Here is a 13588-nt window from a genome sequence, read left to right on the forward strand (position 1 = left end):
TGCGCAGCCACTCTTGGCATTAGATCAGGAAGAGGAGGTAGCAACAACCGCCACTCAGCAGTCTGACGACAGTACCCAGATCAGCCCAAGGAGGAGGTTGGTCCCCGGTGTTGCTGCCTACTCCGAGATCTCTAATTATAGTGGTGGGGAAGGTGACATCTATGATGACGTGTCTAGTGATGTCACGTGGGTGCCCACAAGAGAGGAAGAGGAGGGGAGTTCAGAGGGAGATATGGACCAGCAGATAGGGAGGAGAAGCAGGCGGAACTTAGATTGCACAGGAGGGACAAAGCAGACTGCTAATGTATCAGGAGCGAGGCATCAACCATGTACGGTCACATCTGGCGCTCCCAGGACGCCGACACATGGCTCCGCAGTGTGGACTTTTTTAACGTGTCCGCTGCTGACAATAGTGTTGCCATCTGCAATCTTTGCAGTCAAATGTTCGAGCGTAAAAAAAGATGACGCCAGATAACCCTCTTGCCCAACGGTTGACGGCTGGCTTGTCAGAACTGATAGACCGCCAACTACTGCCATATAAACTGGTGGACACGGAGGCCTTTCGAAAATTTGTGGCCATTGGAACACCACAATGGAAGGTCCCAGGAAGGAAGTATTTCTCACATAAGGGCATCCCAGAGCTATATGGCCATGTTCAGCAAGTGAATGCATCTGTGGCACACAGTGTCGGTGCCAAGATACATCTGACCACAGACACGTGGTCTAGCAAACATGGGCAGGGAAGGTATATCACTTTTACTGCCCACTGGGTGAACCTTCTGACGGCCGTCAAGCATGTAACCCGTGGCACCCATGTATATTTGGTTTTACCGCCACGGATTGCATGCAAGCCTGGCTCTTCTTATCCTCCTCCTCCATCCTCCTCCCTCTCCTCCTCTGCTGACTCCTACTTTTCCGCTGCACTGCCCAAGCTCCCCAGAATCTATTCAACATGGCAGGTGAGACGTTGCCATGCTGTGCTGCGTCTGTTGTGCCTGGAAGCCAAGAGCCACACTGGCCCTGCACTCCTTTCAGCTTTGCGTTCACAGGCAGATCAGAGGCCAACACCGCTCAATTTGACAGTTGGTAAAGTGGTGTGTGACAATGGTGCCAATCTGCTTAGCGCATTGAAACAGGGCAAAATTACGCACGTGCCATGCATGGCACACGTCTTAAACTTGGTCGTGCAGCGATTCGTTGTCAAATACCCTGGGGTCCAGAACATCTTGCGGCAGGCAAGGAAAATCTTGCCCCATTTCAGAAGATCTTACACGGCCATGGCTTGCCTTGCTGTCATTCAGCGGCGACACAATCTGCCGGTCAGACGTCTTATTTGCGATTGCCTGACGCGATGGAACTCAACCTTCTATATGCTTGATAGGCTGCTCCAGCAGAAACGTGCAGTTAACGTCTACCTGTACGAACTCTACAGCAGAACAGGTTCTGGGGAGCTTGTTTTTTTTTTCACCGCGCCAGTGGCTGCTCATGCGCAATGCATGCAGACTTCTGCAGCCATTTGATGAGATCACCAAACTGGTCAGTCGCAGCCATGGTGCCATCAGTGACATGGTACCTTATGCCTTCTTTATGGAGCGTGCATTGCGTCGTGTCATTGATCAAGCCGTGGAGGAGCAGGAGCAGGAAGATGCGGAAGTCGCAATGCTGGATGAATTCCCAGGGGGGGGGTACTCTGAGACAAGTCAACAACAGGAGTCTGAAGAGGAGTCAGAGGAGGATGGTGCTGAGGCGGATGAGGAGGACCAAGAAGAGCATGCTTTAAACCTTTCTGGGATCCCTGTTGTGCGTGGTTCGGGAGAGGAGAACGAAGAGGACGACATTATCCTGGATGATGAGCAGGAGCCAGGCCACCACACCGCTTCCAGTTTAGTGCAAATGGGGGCCTTCATGTTCCAGTGTTTTAACCTCCCTGGCGGTATGATTCAGTCTGGAATAAGGTGCTGAAAGCGGTACAATTATTTTGCATGGAAATCTGGCTTTTATTTTGTAGTCCTGTAATTCTTAGGAATAACGCTCTGAAATCTCTTCAAACCAGAGTCTAGCGGACATCCCGGGTATGATAAAGTTTATAATATAATAAAGAATAATAAAAATTATTCAATAATGTAATCAAATCCCAAAAAAAATGAAAAAGGGACATGTTTTGGTTGCTATGGACAATCTCCAAATTCCAAGCAGTAAAAAACAGTATTTATAATATAAAAGTGCATGCAGGGCATTGCACAGACCACTAGGGACAAAGGGGGTGTGTATTTTTTACTACAGCACTGTAATCTGTAAGATTACAGTGCTGTGTGTGTTTTGTGTCTTTTTACATTTTTGAATTTGCCGCCGTTCTCAGCTCCCGTGCGCCGTAACGTCGCAGGGAACGGAGCTCGGCGGCATTCGGCACTGTGAATTGAGCGGAGGACAGCTCGATCACACAGCGCGGCGGACATCGCTGGATCCAGGGGACAAGGTAAGTAACGTTACCTGTGTCCTCCCCTGCATCGAGCGGTGCAAGCCCGAGTCTGGCTCGGGGTTACCGCTATTGTAATGAAATTCCCAACCCGAGCCAGACTCGGGATTACCGCTAAGGAGGTTAACAGGGACCTCCGTAAAAAAAGCATAAGGGTCAAGGGCCAGTACTGGGTGGCAACGTACTTAGACCCCCAGTACAAACAAACACAAAATGGCAGAAATGTTACCACCATCACAGAGGGCTGTCAGAATGGAGCACTTCCAGGCCTTGCTTCGAAAAATGCTGCATTCTGCTTTTGCGTTCGCTGGCAGAGGAGCAATTCCCACTCCCAGAGAAAGAGTTGCGGGTACCAATCCAACAGCGCCTGCAAGAAGAGGCTGGTTTGAAGATGGGTTGGTGACTTCTGATATGAGGTCATTCTTTCAGCCGACCCATCGACAGGTCTCATCCGGATCCAGCATCAGGGAAAGCCTAGATTGACAGGTGTCCGACTACATCGGGTTAACGGCCGATGTGGACGCTCTGAGGAGTGATGAACCCCTGGACTACTGGGTGGGCAGGCTTGGCTCACTTCCTTGTACAAAAAAAGCACACCGTACTATATGCCCGTACCCTCCTGTTTGAAGAGGTTGAGCGGTGTCATATTTTTGGGGCCCAGCAGAGAGTTGCTGGTATCGGTGCTGCTGTCGGTGTTCTCTATCTCGATCTCGGTGCTGGTGTCAGTGCTCTCCATCACAGTGCTGGTGCCAGTGCTCTCCATCACAGTGCTGGTGCCAGTGCTCTCTCTCTATCTCGGTGCTGGTGCCAGTGCTTGTAGTTGTCAATCCCAGATTCACTTCATACATGTGTTATGTCAGTGGCCATGTGGTGGGACTATGTGTGCACAGCTAGTAAGTATTTTGTGGCTGAAAATATGACCTGTAGGTTTTTAAGGTTCGCCTGCCATTGAAGTCAATGGGGCCCGCCGGGAACTTTGCGGTTCGCAAACTTTTGGCCGTGTTCGCGAAACGTCCCATCGGAAGTTCGTCCATCTCTAGTACTGAGGAAAAAGGTTCCTGTTCACTGTCAGTTACAACTTATCCATGTTCAGAGATTTTACAAGTTCTGAATCAACGTGCTGATTGCCATGATCTCTGGCTAGAGATCTGTTCAGCCTTGAAATGCCCAGCTGCGAGTGCCTACTCTCTGGGTGGTATTAGAGACTTTGTTATGTGGGCAGTTCAAGGTGCCTGAGTTCTTCACCCTTGCCCTCTGTTCCTATACGTGACTGTGTTGTTGGATGTTACCCCTGCAAAATAAAACCTTTCAAAAAGGACTTTATTGGTGTCAGCGTCCAAGTTGTTGGGTATCAACCCTGAGAACTCCTAGACGTGGAAGAACAAGCCAAGTGGAGGTAACCGGTAAGCCCAATAAGTCAAGTCCGCCTTACAAAGGGTTATGGCCGCTACACATATCAATGGCGATTTTTTACATGTAAACACAGGGTCTGCAGGTGAGTCATAAGGGCAATAGGGCAGTGCTGACTAGCATTAATAACAGAACTTCACACTGAGATATCGGGACACAGCGCGGGGCTAAAACTTCAAGGGACAAGATGAGGAAGCTGCTTTGGGCCCTGCAATGATGGGGCCCAGGGCAATTTCTCCTTTTGCCTTCCCTTAAAGGCAGCCCTGATTATACACATACTGTAGGTATCAATAAGCCTAGTAAGACAAGAATGAATCACTCACCAGAACTGTGATTTCCTTCCTCTAAATCTTTCCCCTTCTTACTTTTTCTGAAGCCTGAGAATACAACACATCAAACAGGATAGTTAATATGATAATACTTAAAAAAAACAAAAAAAAAACAAACACTCATGTTAAAATAGTAGTATAATGTTTTTCAGTCTAAGGATGACACTTAATATTTGTGCTAGCCATGTTGCATTTTATATACAGATTTAAATATGCACTCACTGGACACTTTATTAGGTACACTTGGTAACACATTGCTAAACAGCCAATCACATGCCAGCAACTCAATGCACTTAGGCATCTAGACGTGGTGAAGACGACTTGCTGAAGTTCAAACTGAGCATCAGAATGGAGAAGAAAGGGGATTTAAGTGACTTTGAATGTGGCATGGTTGTTGGTGCCAGACAGGCTGGTGTGAGTATTTCAAAAACTGCTGATCTACTGAGATTTTCATGCACAACCATCTCTAGGGCTTACAGAGAATATTCCAAAAAAAGAGCAAATATAGTGAGCGGCAGTTGTGTGGTCGAAAATGCCTTGTTGATGTCAGAGAAGAATGGGCAGACTGGTTCCAGATGATAGAAGGCAATAGTAACTCAAATAACCAATTGTTACAACCAAGGTATGCAAAATACCATCTTTGAACGCACAAACATTGAACCTTGAAGCAGATGGGCTACAGCAGCAGAAGACCACACTGGGTGTCAATCCTGTTAGCTAAGAACAGGAAACCTAGGCTACAGTTCACACAGTTCCATTTAACAATGAAAGATTGGAAAAACATTGCCTGGTCTGAGGAGTCTTGATTTCAGGTGCGACATTCAGATGGTAGGGTCAGAATTTGGTGTAAACAACATGAAAGCATGGATCAATCCTGCCTTGTATCGATGGTTCAGGCTGGTGGTATAAAATTGTGGGGGATATTTTCTTGGCATACTTTGGGCCCCTTTGTACAAATTGAGCATTGTTTAAATTTCGCGGCCTACCTGAGTATTGTTGCTGACCATGTCCATCCCTTTAGGACTTCAGTGTACCCATCTTCTGATGGCTACTTCCAACAGGATAATGCACCATGTCACAAAGCTCACATCATCTCACCACTGGTTTATTGAACATGACAATGAGTATACAATACTCCAGTGGCCTCCCCAGTCACCAGATCCCAATCCAATAGAGCACCTTTGGGGAGTGGTGGAACGGAAGATTTGCATCATAGATGTGCAGCCAACAAATCTGCAGCCATATGGAGCAAAATCTCAGAATTTTTTTCCAACACCTTCTTGAATGTATTTTATGAAGAATTAAGGTAGTTCTAAAGGGGTCCAACCTGGTACTAGCAAAGTGTACCTAATAAAGTGGCCAGTGAGTGAGTATCTATATATACATACACACACAAAATTTAAATAAATTACTGATACTGTTCTAGAATTATACATTTTCAGTACAAGGATAATGCTTAATATTCATGCCTATAAAATGAATTGTCACATACTAAAGAGAAAATATGTACAGCTACATTTCACCCCATTTTGAAAGTTGCCAGGTAAGAGGAAAGCAAGTGTCTTGTGGGGTTTCTTCAAAGAAACATGTTCATTTGAATTACGACTTGCACTATGCACTAGAGACCACATAAACTAATGTGAACCAGACTTCTCTATGGTCTCCATAATTCAGTGCCCATCACAGGGAAGACTAGAATACAATGTTAAAGAACTTGCTGAAGTGCAGGGTGAATACTCAATGCACCAGTGTTTGCCAGGCATCAAGAACACAATGGGGTTGATTTAGACCCCTTTCACACTGGGGCGTTTTTCAGGTGCTTTAGCGTTAAAAAAAAGCACCTGTGAAGCGCTTGAAAGAAGCCTCATCTGCAGTCCCAATGTAAAAGCCCAAGTGCTTTAAGAGCCCTTTCACAATCTCAGTGCCCGAAAAACACTTGTAAAGCACCGCTTAAACTAGCAGTGCTTTACCAGCGTTTGAGCACTTTTAACCCCTGCTAGTGGCCAAATAAAGGGTTAAAAGTGCCCGCAAAAGGCTGCTGCCAAAAGCGTTTTGCAGGCGCTTTCCATTGATTTCAATGGGAAGGGGCGCTTTAGAAATGTTGTATTCACCATTCCAATGCGCTGCAAAGAAGCTGCTTGCAGGACTTTTTTTTGACACCCTGCCAGCGCAGCGCCTCAGTGTGAAAGCACTCTGGCTTTTACATTGGGATTGCAGTTGCGGCTTCTTTCAGGCACTTTACCTGTGCATTTTTTAAAGCTTAACCACTTCCCGACCAGCGCACGACGATGTACGTCGACAGAATGGCACGGGCAGGCATACGTCCAATATTCAATGCCGCCCTGCCATCGGGACCCCCGTGAGTCCGGTCGCGGGACCCGCGGGCTCAATCGCCGCGGGCATCCCCGCGATTGTCTCACGGGACGGCTGAATGGAGGAAATGCAGTGTAAACAGCATTTCTCCATTCTGCCTAGCAACTAGTGATGCTAATTTCTGCTCCATGTGATTGGAGCAGAGATCAGTGTTCACTAAATGAAAGCCCAACCCCCCCACAGTTAGTAACACACCCCTAGGAACACTTAACCCCTACACTGCCACCCACTGGTTAACCCCTTCACTGCCAGTGTCATTTACACAGGAATCACTGCATTTATATAGCAGTGATTACTGTATAAATGACAATGGTCCCAAAAATGTGTCAAAAATGTCCGATGGGTCCTCCACAATGTCGCAGTCACAATAAAAATCGCTGATCGCCGCCATTACTAGTAAAAAAAAAAAAAAAAAAAATTATTAATAAAAATGCTATAAAACTATCCCTATTTTGTAAACACTATAACTTTTGCTCAAACCAATCAATAATCGCTTATTGTGATTTTTTTACCAAAAATATGTAGAAGAATACGTATCGGCCTAAACTGAGGGAAAAAAAAGTTTTTTTATATATTTTTGGGGGATATTTATTATAACAAAAAGTAAAAAATAATGTGTTTTTTTCAAAATTGTCGCTCTATTTTTGCTTATAGCGCAAAAAATAAAAACCGCAGGGGTGATCAAATACCACCAAAAGAAAGCTCTATTTGTGGGAAAAAAAAGGACGTCAATTTTGTTTGGGAGCCATGTCGCACGACCGCGCAATTGTCAGTTAAAGCGACGCAGTGCCGAATCGCAAAAAGTGGTCTGGTCTTTGACCAGCAAAATGGTCCGGTCTGTAAGTGGTTAAGCGCCTGAAAAACGCCCCAGTGTGAAAGGGATCTCAGTGTGAAAGCACTCGGGCTTTTACATTGGGATTGCAGTTGCGGCTTCTTTCAAGCGCTTTACAGGCACTTTTTTTAACGCTAAAGCACCTGAAAAACGCCCCAGTGTGAAAGGGGTCTTACTAAAACCGAAGACTGCAAAATCTGGTGCAGCTGTGCATTGAAACCAATCAGCTTCCAGGTTTTAGCCTAGAATCACATTGCTTCTGGTTAGAAATCTTTGGAGTTCAGCTGAACTTGCACGATTTCAACCCGGCAATGCAGTCTGACTTCGGGGGCGATTTGACAGACATCTGTGCAGGTTCATGTACAGATGTCTATACAAATCTCCCGCCGAAATCGCCAAAAGTAGTACAGGAACTACTTTTGAAACTTTTTCATAGTTTACTATAAAATTTAGCAAACTGGTAAATTTTCTCTTTCACTGATAGGCTGCACTGATGGGCACTGATGATGCGGCACTGATGGGCATTGATGGGCACTGATAGGTGACACTGATTGGCAGCATTGGTGGGCACTGATATGTAGCACTAGTGGGCACTGTTGGGACTGCACTGATATTCATGACACTGATAATCTGTTCCCTGATAATCAGTGTACATGTCCCTTTTACAAAAGAAGGTTATCAGCTCTCTTCTTCTCGGTAAAGAGTGCTGATAGCCGGCTTCTGTTTACCTCTGTGACCAGCTGTGATTGGACACAGTTGATCATGTGGTAAAGAGCCATTGATTGGCACTTTATCTCAATCTGTGATTAGCAGCGTCCAGAGGACACCCCCGCTGCAGGGTGTGGCAGGCGCGTCATATGGCCTCAAAAAACTGGACGACAGCTCTATAGCTGTAGTGGAACTTTACCCATAACAGCTTGATGAAAAATAATGTTCTTCAGCAAGGAATATACATTCCACATTAATAATCATGCTACCAAATTTAGTGTGTGCTGTAAATTGCCTCCAGCGTTTGTTACTGAAGGCTACAATTTTGCTAAAGCCCAGAGCCCCTGAACAGCAGTGAATCTTTAGGCGGTCAATAAAACAGCCTCTACAAATTTGGCACAGTGCAGAGCAGGTGAGACAGTGTATTACGGGATTTTATACAGTATAGGTACTGATTTTTTTTATGTTTTACATAGCTATACCTGCAAAAGGGGCTAGCCTGAAGTGATCCAGCAAGACTTAATTTTCTGACTAAAGTTCCACTTTAAAGTCAACCCAGAACATGGGTGACTGGTGCCATCTGGGACAAGAGGTGAGGAGACGGGTGAGAAGCTCAGGCAGCTTTTTTGCTGTCTGTGGACTTATGCTGAGATGTCCCCTTATTTCTAATCTCATTTAAAGTGTTTTTTAACTCAGATATAACACTCAATACCAGCCCCTTTACTAGAGCCTGGCATAGAACACTGTAGAAGTCTTTTATAAAAACAAGTGTTGTAAATACCTGTGTAGCGCTTGGTTGCTACTAGTAACTAACATCCACCATGTCTCCCTGCTGCCAGAACTTCATATATCACTTCTGAGACAATGAACAGTCATTGCGTTGTTCTGTTTTGTTTATTGGGAAATATAACTTGGTTGGAGAAAGGAAATATGGGATGCCCATAGAACAATTGCCTTGCCATCATATTTAAGAATTAGAATGAAAGATTGAGCCGTGAAGTACTGATGTACACATAATATCTACAGGCACTTCCCCTGCATAACACCATGCAGACTATTACTCCTCCTCTGCGTATCGCCTGCAGACTATTGCTCTCAGGACTTCCACCCTCCTGCACAAACTTCCACTGTAGATCATTACTTTTCCTGTCACATCATCCTCTCTTGACAAAAGAGACCACTCTGAACAGTTTCAGTTGCTGGCTAGAATTGGTTGCACTGTTACTAGGCCAGGGGTCTGCAGTAACTCTCCGCGGCTTGCCGATTGGTGGACTACTGCTCCCAGCTAGTCCAGCCTGCAAATCCTGCGCCCTCAGACCACAGCGATTTGACACTCCCCCCACAGTCTCTCCTCTGGCCTCACACCCAGCTCCCCTGGCATGCATCATCCAGAACTCCACTGTGGATGATGGATGGATAACTTTAACTGGGCACATGTTCCGGAAGCTTTTCCAGCCCCTCTGTACCAGAACACTTCATCCATGACTGTGTAAAGATGAAGCTCCCTCCCAGCTCCCCCGGGCTCCTCTGCTAGGCCTCACCCTCCCAGATGGGGATTAGCCCTTGCTGCTGCCTACTACTTCATTCTCCACGTCTCCCGGCTGACAACCCCTCCTCCAGTGAGCTGTTACCCCAGCTTACATGGGAGGCCTGCCCCCTGCCAATTCCAGTTGGGGATTGGTCACAGCTCCTCACATAAGCTGCCTGCCTATCCAGTCCTAGGCCCTGCCCCTCTTCCAGATCATTCTTCCAGGAAGCAGGGGAGGCGCCTCAGAACTAAAGCACAGGTGGTCCCATCCACTGCTGCACTAACCATTCCCTGCCCCTCAGATCAAAACAAGCAGGCCTAGCCTGGAGCATAGGCCTGCCCAAATTTACCTGCACTGACTATTACCCTCACAAAATACTTACTCTAGAACCTACCTGTTTAGAACGATCTTCAGGCTGGTCACGTGACTCGTGGCCACTGTATATATCCGATGGATGGCTTCTGCAGGAAGGGCAGAGATCTCCCTCTGACGTCTGATCACATGACCGCTCAGCCTCTCCTGACATAGCCCTAGAAACCGGCCAAGAGTCACATGACCAGCCTAAAGATCACGTTAAATCTGTATTTACAATGTTCATTTATTTGTACTAATAGCGACGGGGATGGGGGGTGGGGTGGAGACAGAGACACAGACATGGAACTGACAGGCAGAGAGGAGGGAGTGGGTGAGGGGGAGAAAGGAGAGCAGAGAGGACAGCTGCGGATGACAAAGGGATGTATGCTGACCACAGTGGTCAGGGCTCAGCAGCCCTGATTTACGTGGTCAGCGCAGAGAGGGAGATACAGGAAGTGGCAGGTTCAGGCAGGTGTTTTTTACAGTTTAGAGAGGGGCAGATTACAAAGATTATGCAAACACTGTGGTGTTTAATCTGCTTTAAGGGACAGGATCTGTATTTTTTATTTTGGGTTAACAAACACTTTAAGTGAATTAATATCTCCCCAAAAGGGACTAATATTTAAAAAAAAATAAAATAAAAAGTAGTGGATTTGTTTTACTAGAAACTTTCAAACAACATCAGTGATTCATTGACGTGCAGAGCTGTAAATGGAATAAAAACAAAAACAAACTTCAACAGTTGAACACCTTGAACAATTTATATTGTTTTTTTTCTTTTTTTCCCCTTCTACACTTCTCTTTAACAGTTTGGTTCTTTTAACAAGAAGAATTTAACAAATGTCACTTTCTAAAAATAAAAAATGGAACATTATAGAAAAAAAAAAAACAGCTGTCCTCTGTTTTCACCACTGGGCACAGTAGACATATACTGTACCTATAGACATAAGCATATTTACAGTGTCAAAATATTTAAGTCGGAGTAGCACCAATAAAACACAACCGGAGTTATTTACGAAAAGCAAATCCACTTTGCACTGCAAGTGCACTTGAAAGTGCAGTCGCTGTAGATCTGACGGGGACATGCAAGGAAAATAAAAAACAGCATTTTAGCTTGCACATGATTTGATGATAAAATCAGCAGAGCTTCCACTCATTTCATATTTACTCCTCAGATTTAAAGTGACTGCACTTCCAAGTGCACTTGTAGTGCAAAATGGATTTGCCTTTCGTAAATAACCCCCTATATTCTAAGGCCTAGTACATGGATCCTCAAACTATGGCCCTCCAGCTGTTGCGAAACTACGCATCCCATGGGGCATTGTAAAACTTTGACATTCCATAATCTCTTCATTTCTGACATGAGACTAGTGTGCAAAAAAAACGGACGATCAATGTAGTTAGGACACAGTAAGTAAAACACAATATTCTTAGCAAGTTTAGTAGCAGTAAAACACAACAATGCTCTGTAAAAGGGTATATTCTACCACAAGATTATTCTGAGAGTGCCAAAACGTTGTGCCTACAGCCTCTAATGATGAAAATCTGGCCCTGAATCACATACATAAAAAACAAGAAATATAAAGTACTCACATAGACAGTAGATACACAGGTAAAATGGCAGCAGAGGGAAGCAAAGGATTCCAAGTAATACGTTCTGCCACGGCTTGAGACGTTGATGTAGTGCCATGGTGTTTGTCACCCAGCTGTAACTCTAGTTTCTCCTTTCTATCTATATTCCTACTAACAGTTTAAACCATAGTTCAGGTTTATGTATAGATATGATATTCTTGAAACACTGTGCAGACACAAAACCAATAAAATGACCTTTGGATAAATTGTTCACTTCCTAGACATCATCGTTTACAGCCCCAGTACAGATAACCCCAATGCAAGATAAAATGTTGAGTAACATTGTAAAAGCTTACAGCAGTGTTTCTCAACTCCAGTCCTCAAGGCGCCCCAACAGGTCATGTTTTCAGGCTTTTGATTATTTTGCACAGGTGATTTGATCAGTTTCACTGCCTTAGTAATTACCACAGCTGTTTCATCTGAGGGAAATCCTGAAAACATGACCTGCTGGGGCACCTTGAGGGCTAGAGTTGAGAAACACTGGCTTACAGTATTGACATTTTCTTATAAGGCTGCTTTCACACTGGGGCGGGAGCGGCGTCAGCGGTAAAGTGCCGCTATTTTTAGCGGCGCTTTACCGTCGTTTTAGCAGCGGTCTGCGGGCGCTAGCGGGGTGGTTTTAAACCCCCGCTAGCGGCCGAAAAAGGGTTAAACCCGCCCGCAAAGCGCCGCTGCATCGGCGCTTTGCCGGCGGTATTGCCGCGGTGTCCCATTGATTTCAATGGGTAGGAGCGGTATAGGAGCGGTGAATACAATGCTCCTTCACCGCTCCAAAGATACGGCTAGCAGGACTTTTTTCACCGTCCTGCCAGCGCATCGCTCCAGTGTGAAAGCCCTCCGGCTTTCACACTGGAGGGAAAGGGGCCGGTTTTTTTCAGGCGCTACACAGGCGCTATTTTTAGCGCTGTAACGCCTGAATACCGCCCCAGTGTGAAAGCAGCCTTAGAAAAAAAAAAAGAATACACAATCTTAAATTTACACCAGTTATTATCTAACTTCCTGTACCTTCGCACATTTTACAACAAAAATAATTAAAGTATATGTAACAGGAATCACTAAAATATCATGTAAACTTTAACATGATAAAGTAATTTCAAAAGTAATTTTTTCCCTTTTTAACAACTTGCTTACTAGGCACTTAAACCCCCCTCCTGTCCAGACCAATTTTCAGCTTTCAGCGCTGTCGCATTTTGAATGACAATTCAACCGTCATACAACACTGTACCCAAATTAAATTTTTATAATTTTTTCCCCACAAATAGAGCTTTCTTTTAGTGGTATTTGATAACTTCTGCGGTTTTAATTTTTTGTTAAAAAGTTTTAAAAAGACTGAATTTAAAAAAAATTATATCTTTTTATATTTTGTTATAAAATGTTGCAGGTCATTTTTCTCCTTCATTGATGTACGCTGATGAGGCTGCACTGATGGGCTTCACTGATGGACACCGATAGGGTGCGGCACTGATAGTCAGCACTGATAGGCGGCACTGATATGAGGCACTGAGAGGTGGCACAGAGGTGACACTGATGGGTGGCACTGAAGGGCATTGATAGGTGGCATTGGTGGGCACTGATAAGTGGCACTAATAGGTGGCACTGATAGCTGGTAGTGATGGGCACTGATGGGTGGCAGTGATGGGCACTGATAGGCAGCACTGCTAGGTGGCACTGAGGAGGCACTGACTGGCACCACTGGTGGGCATTGATAAGTGGCACTTGTGGGCATTTATAGATGGCACTTGTGGGCATTGATGGGTGGCAGTGATGGGCACTGTGGGCAATGGCAGGTGGCACTTAGAGGCACAGAGGAGGAGGCAGATGTGCCTCCTTCCTCTTCAAGACCAATTTCCCTTGAGCGTAAGCTGGTAATCGGCTTTTTTTTCTCCTTGCGCTGTCAGCGTGAGGAAAAAAAAAGCCCATTACTGAGCTTTTGTTTATACACGTG

At 45.3% G+C, this 13588-nt stretch overlaps 1 protein-coding gene across 5 annotated transcripts in view; it reads right to left on the minus strand.

Annotated features, from left to right (window-relative positions):
* Positions 1–11817, minus strand: part of KY (kyphoscoliosis peptidase) — a 105157-nt gene extending 93340 nt beyond the window's left edge. For 2 of the 5 annotated variants that reach the window (XM_077488643.1, XM_077488642.1), the window contains exons 1-2: positions 11605–11816; positions 4210–4263 (exon numbers count right to left, since the gene is read on the minus strand). In XM_077488643.1, the coding sequence (XP_077344769.1) occupies positions 4210–4263; positions 11605–11701 (151 nt within the window). In that variant the 5' untranslated portion in view covers positions 11702–11816. Of the gene's footprint in view, positions 1–4209; positions 4264–11604 lie in introns of all 5 variants that reach the window. The other 3 variants (XM_077488645.1, XM_077488644.1, XM_077488646.1) reach the window with 2 other exon arrangements.
* Positions 11818–13588: the final 1771 nt, after the last annotated feature.

This window comes from Lithobates pipiens, unplaced genomic scaffold (genome assembly GCF_037356315.1).
Source record: "Lithobates pipiens isolate NorthernLeopardFrog02 unplaced genomic scaffold, aLitPip1_a1.2 Scaffold_18, whole genome shotgun sequence".
In the NCBI taxonomy this organism is placed as follows: Eukaryota; Metazoa; Chordata; class Amphibia; order Anura; family Ranidae; genus Lithobates; species Lithobates pipiens.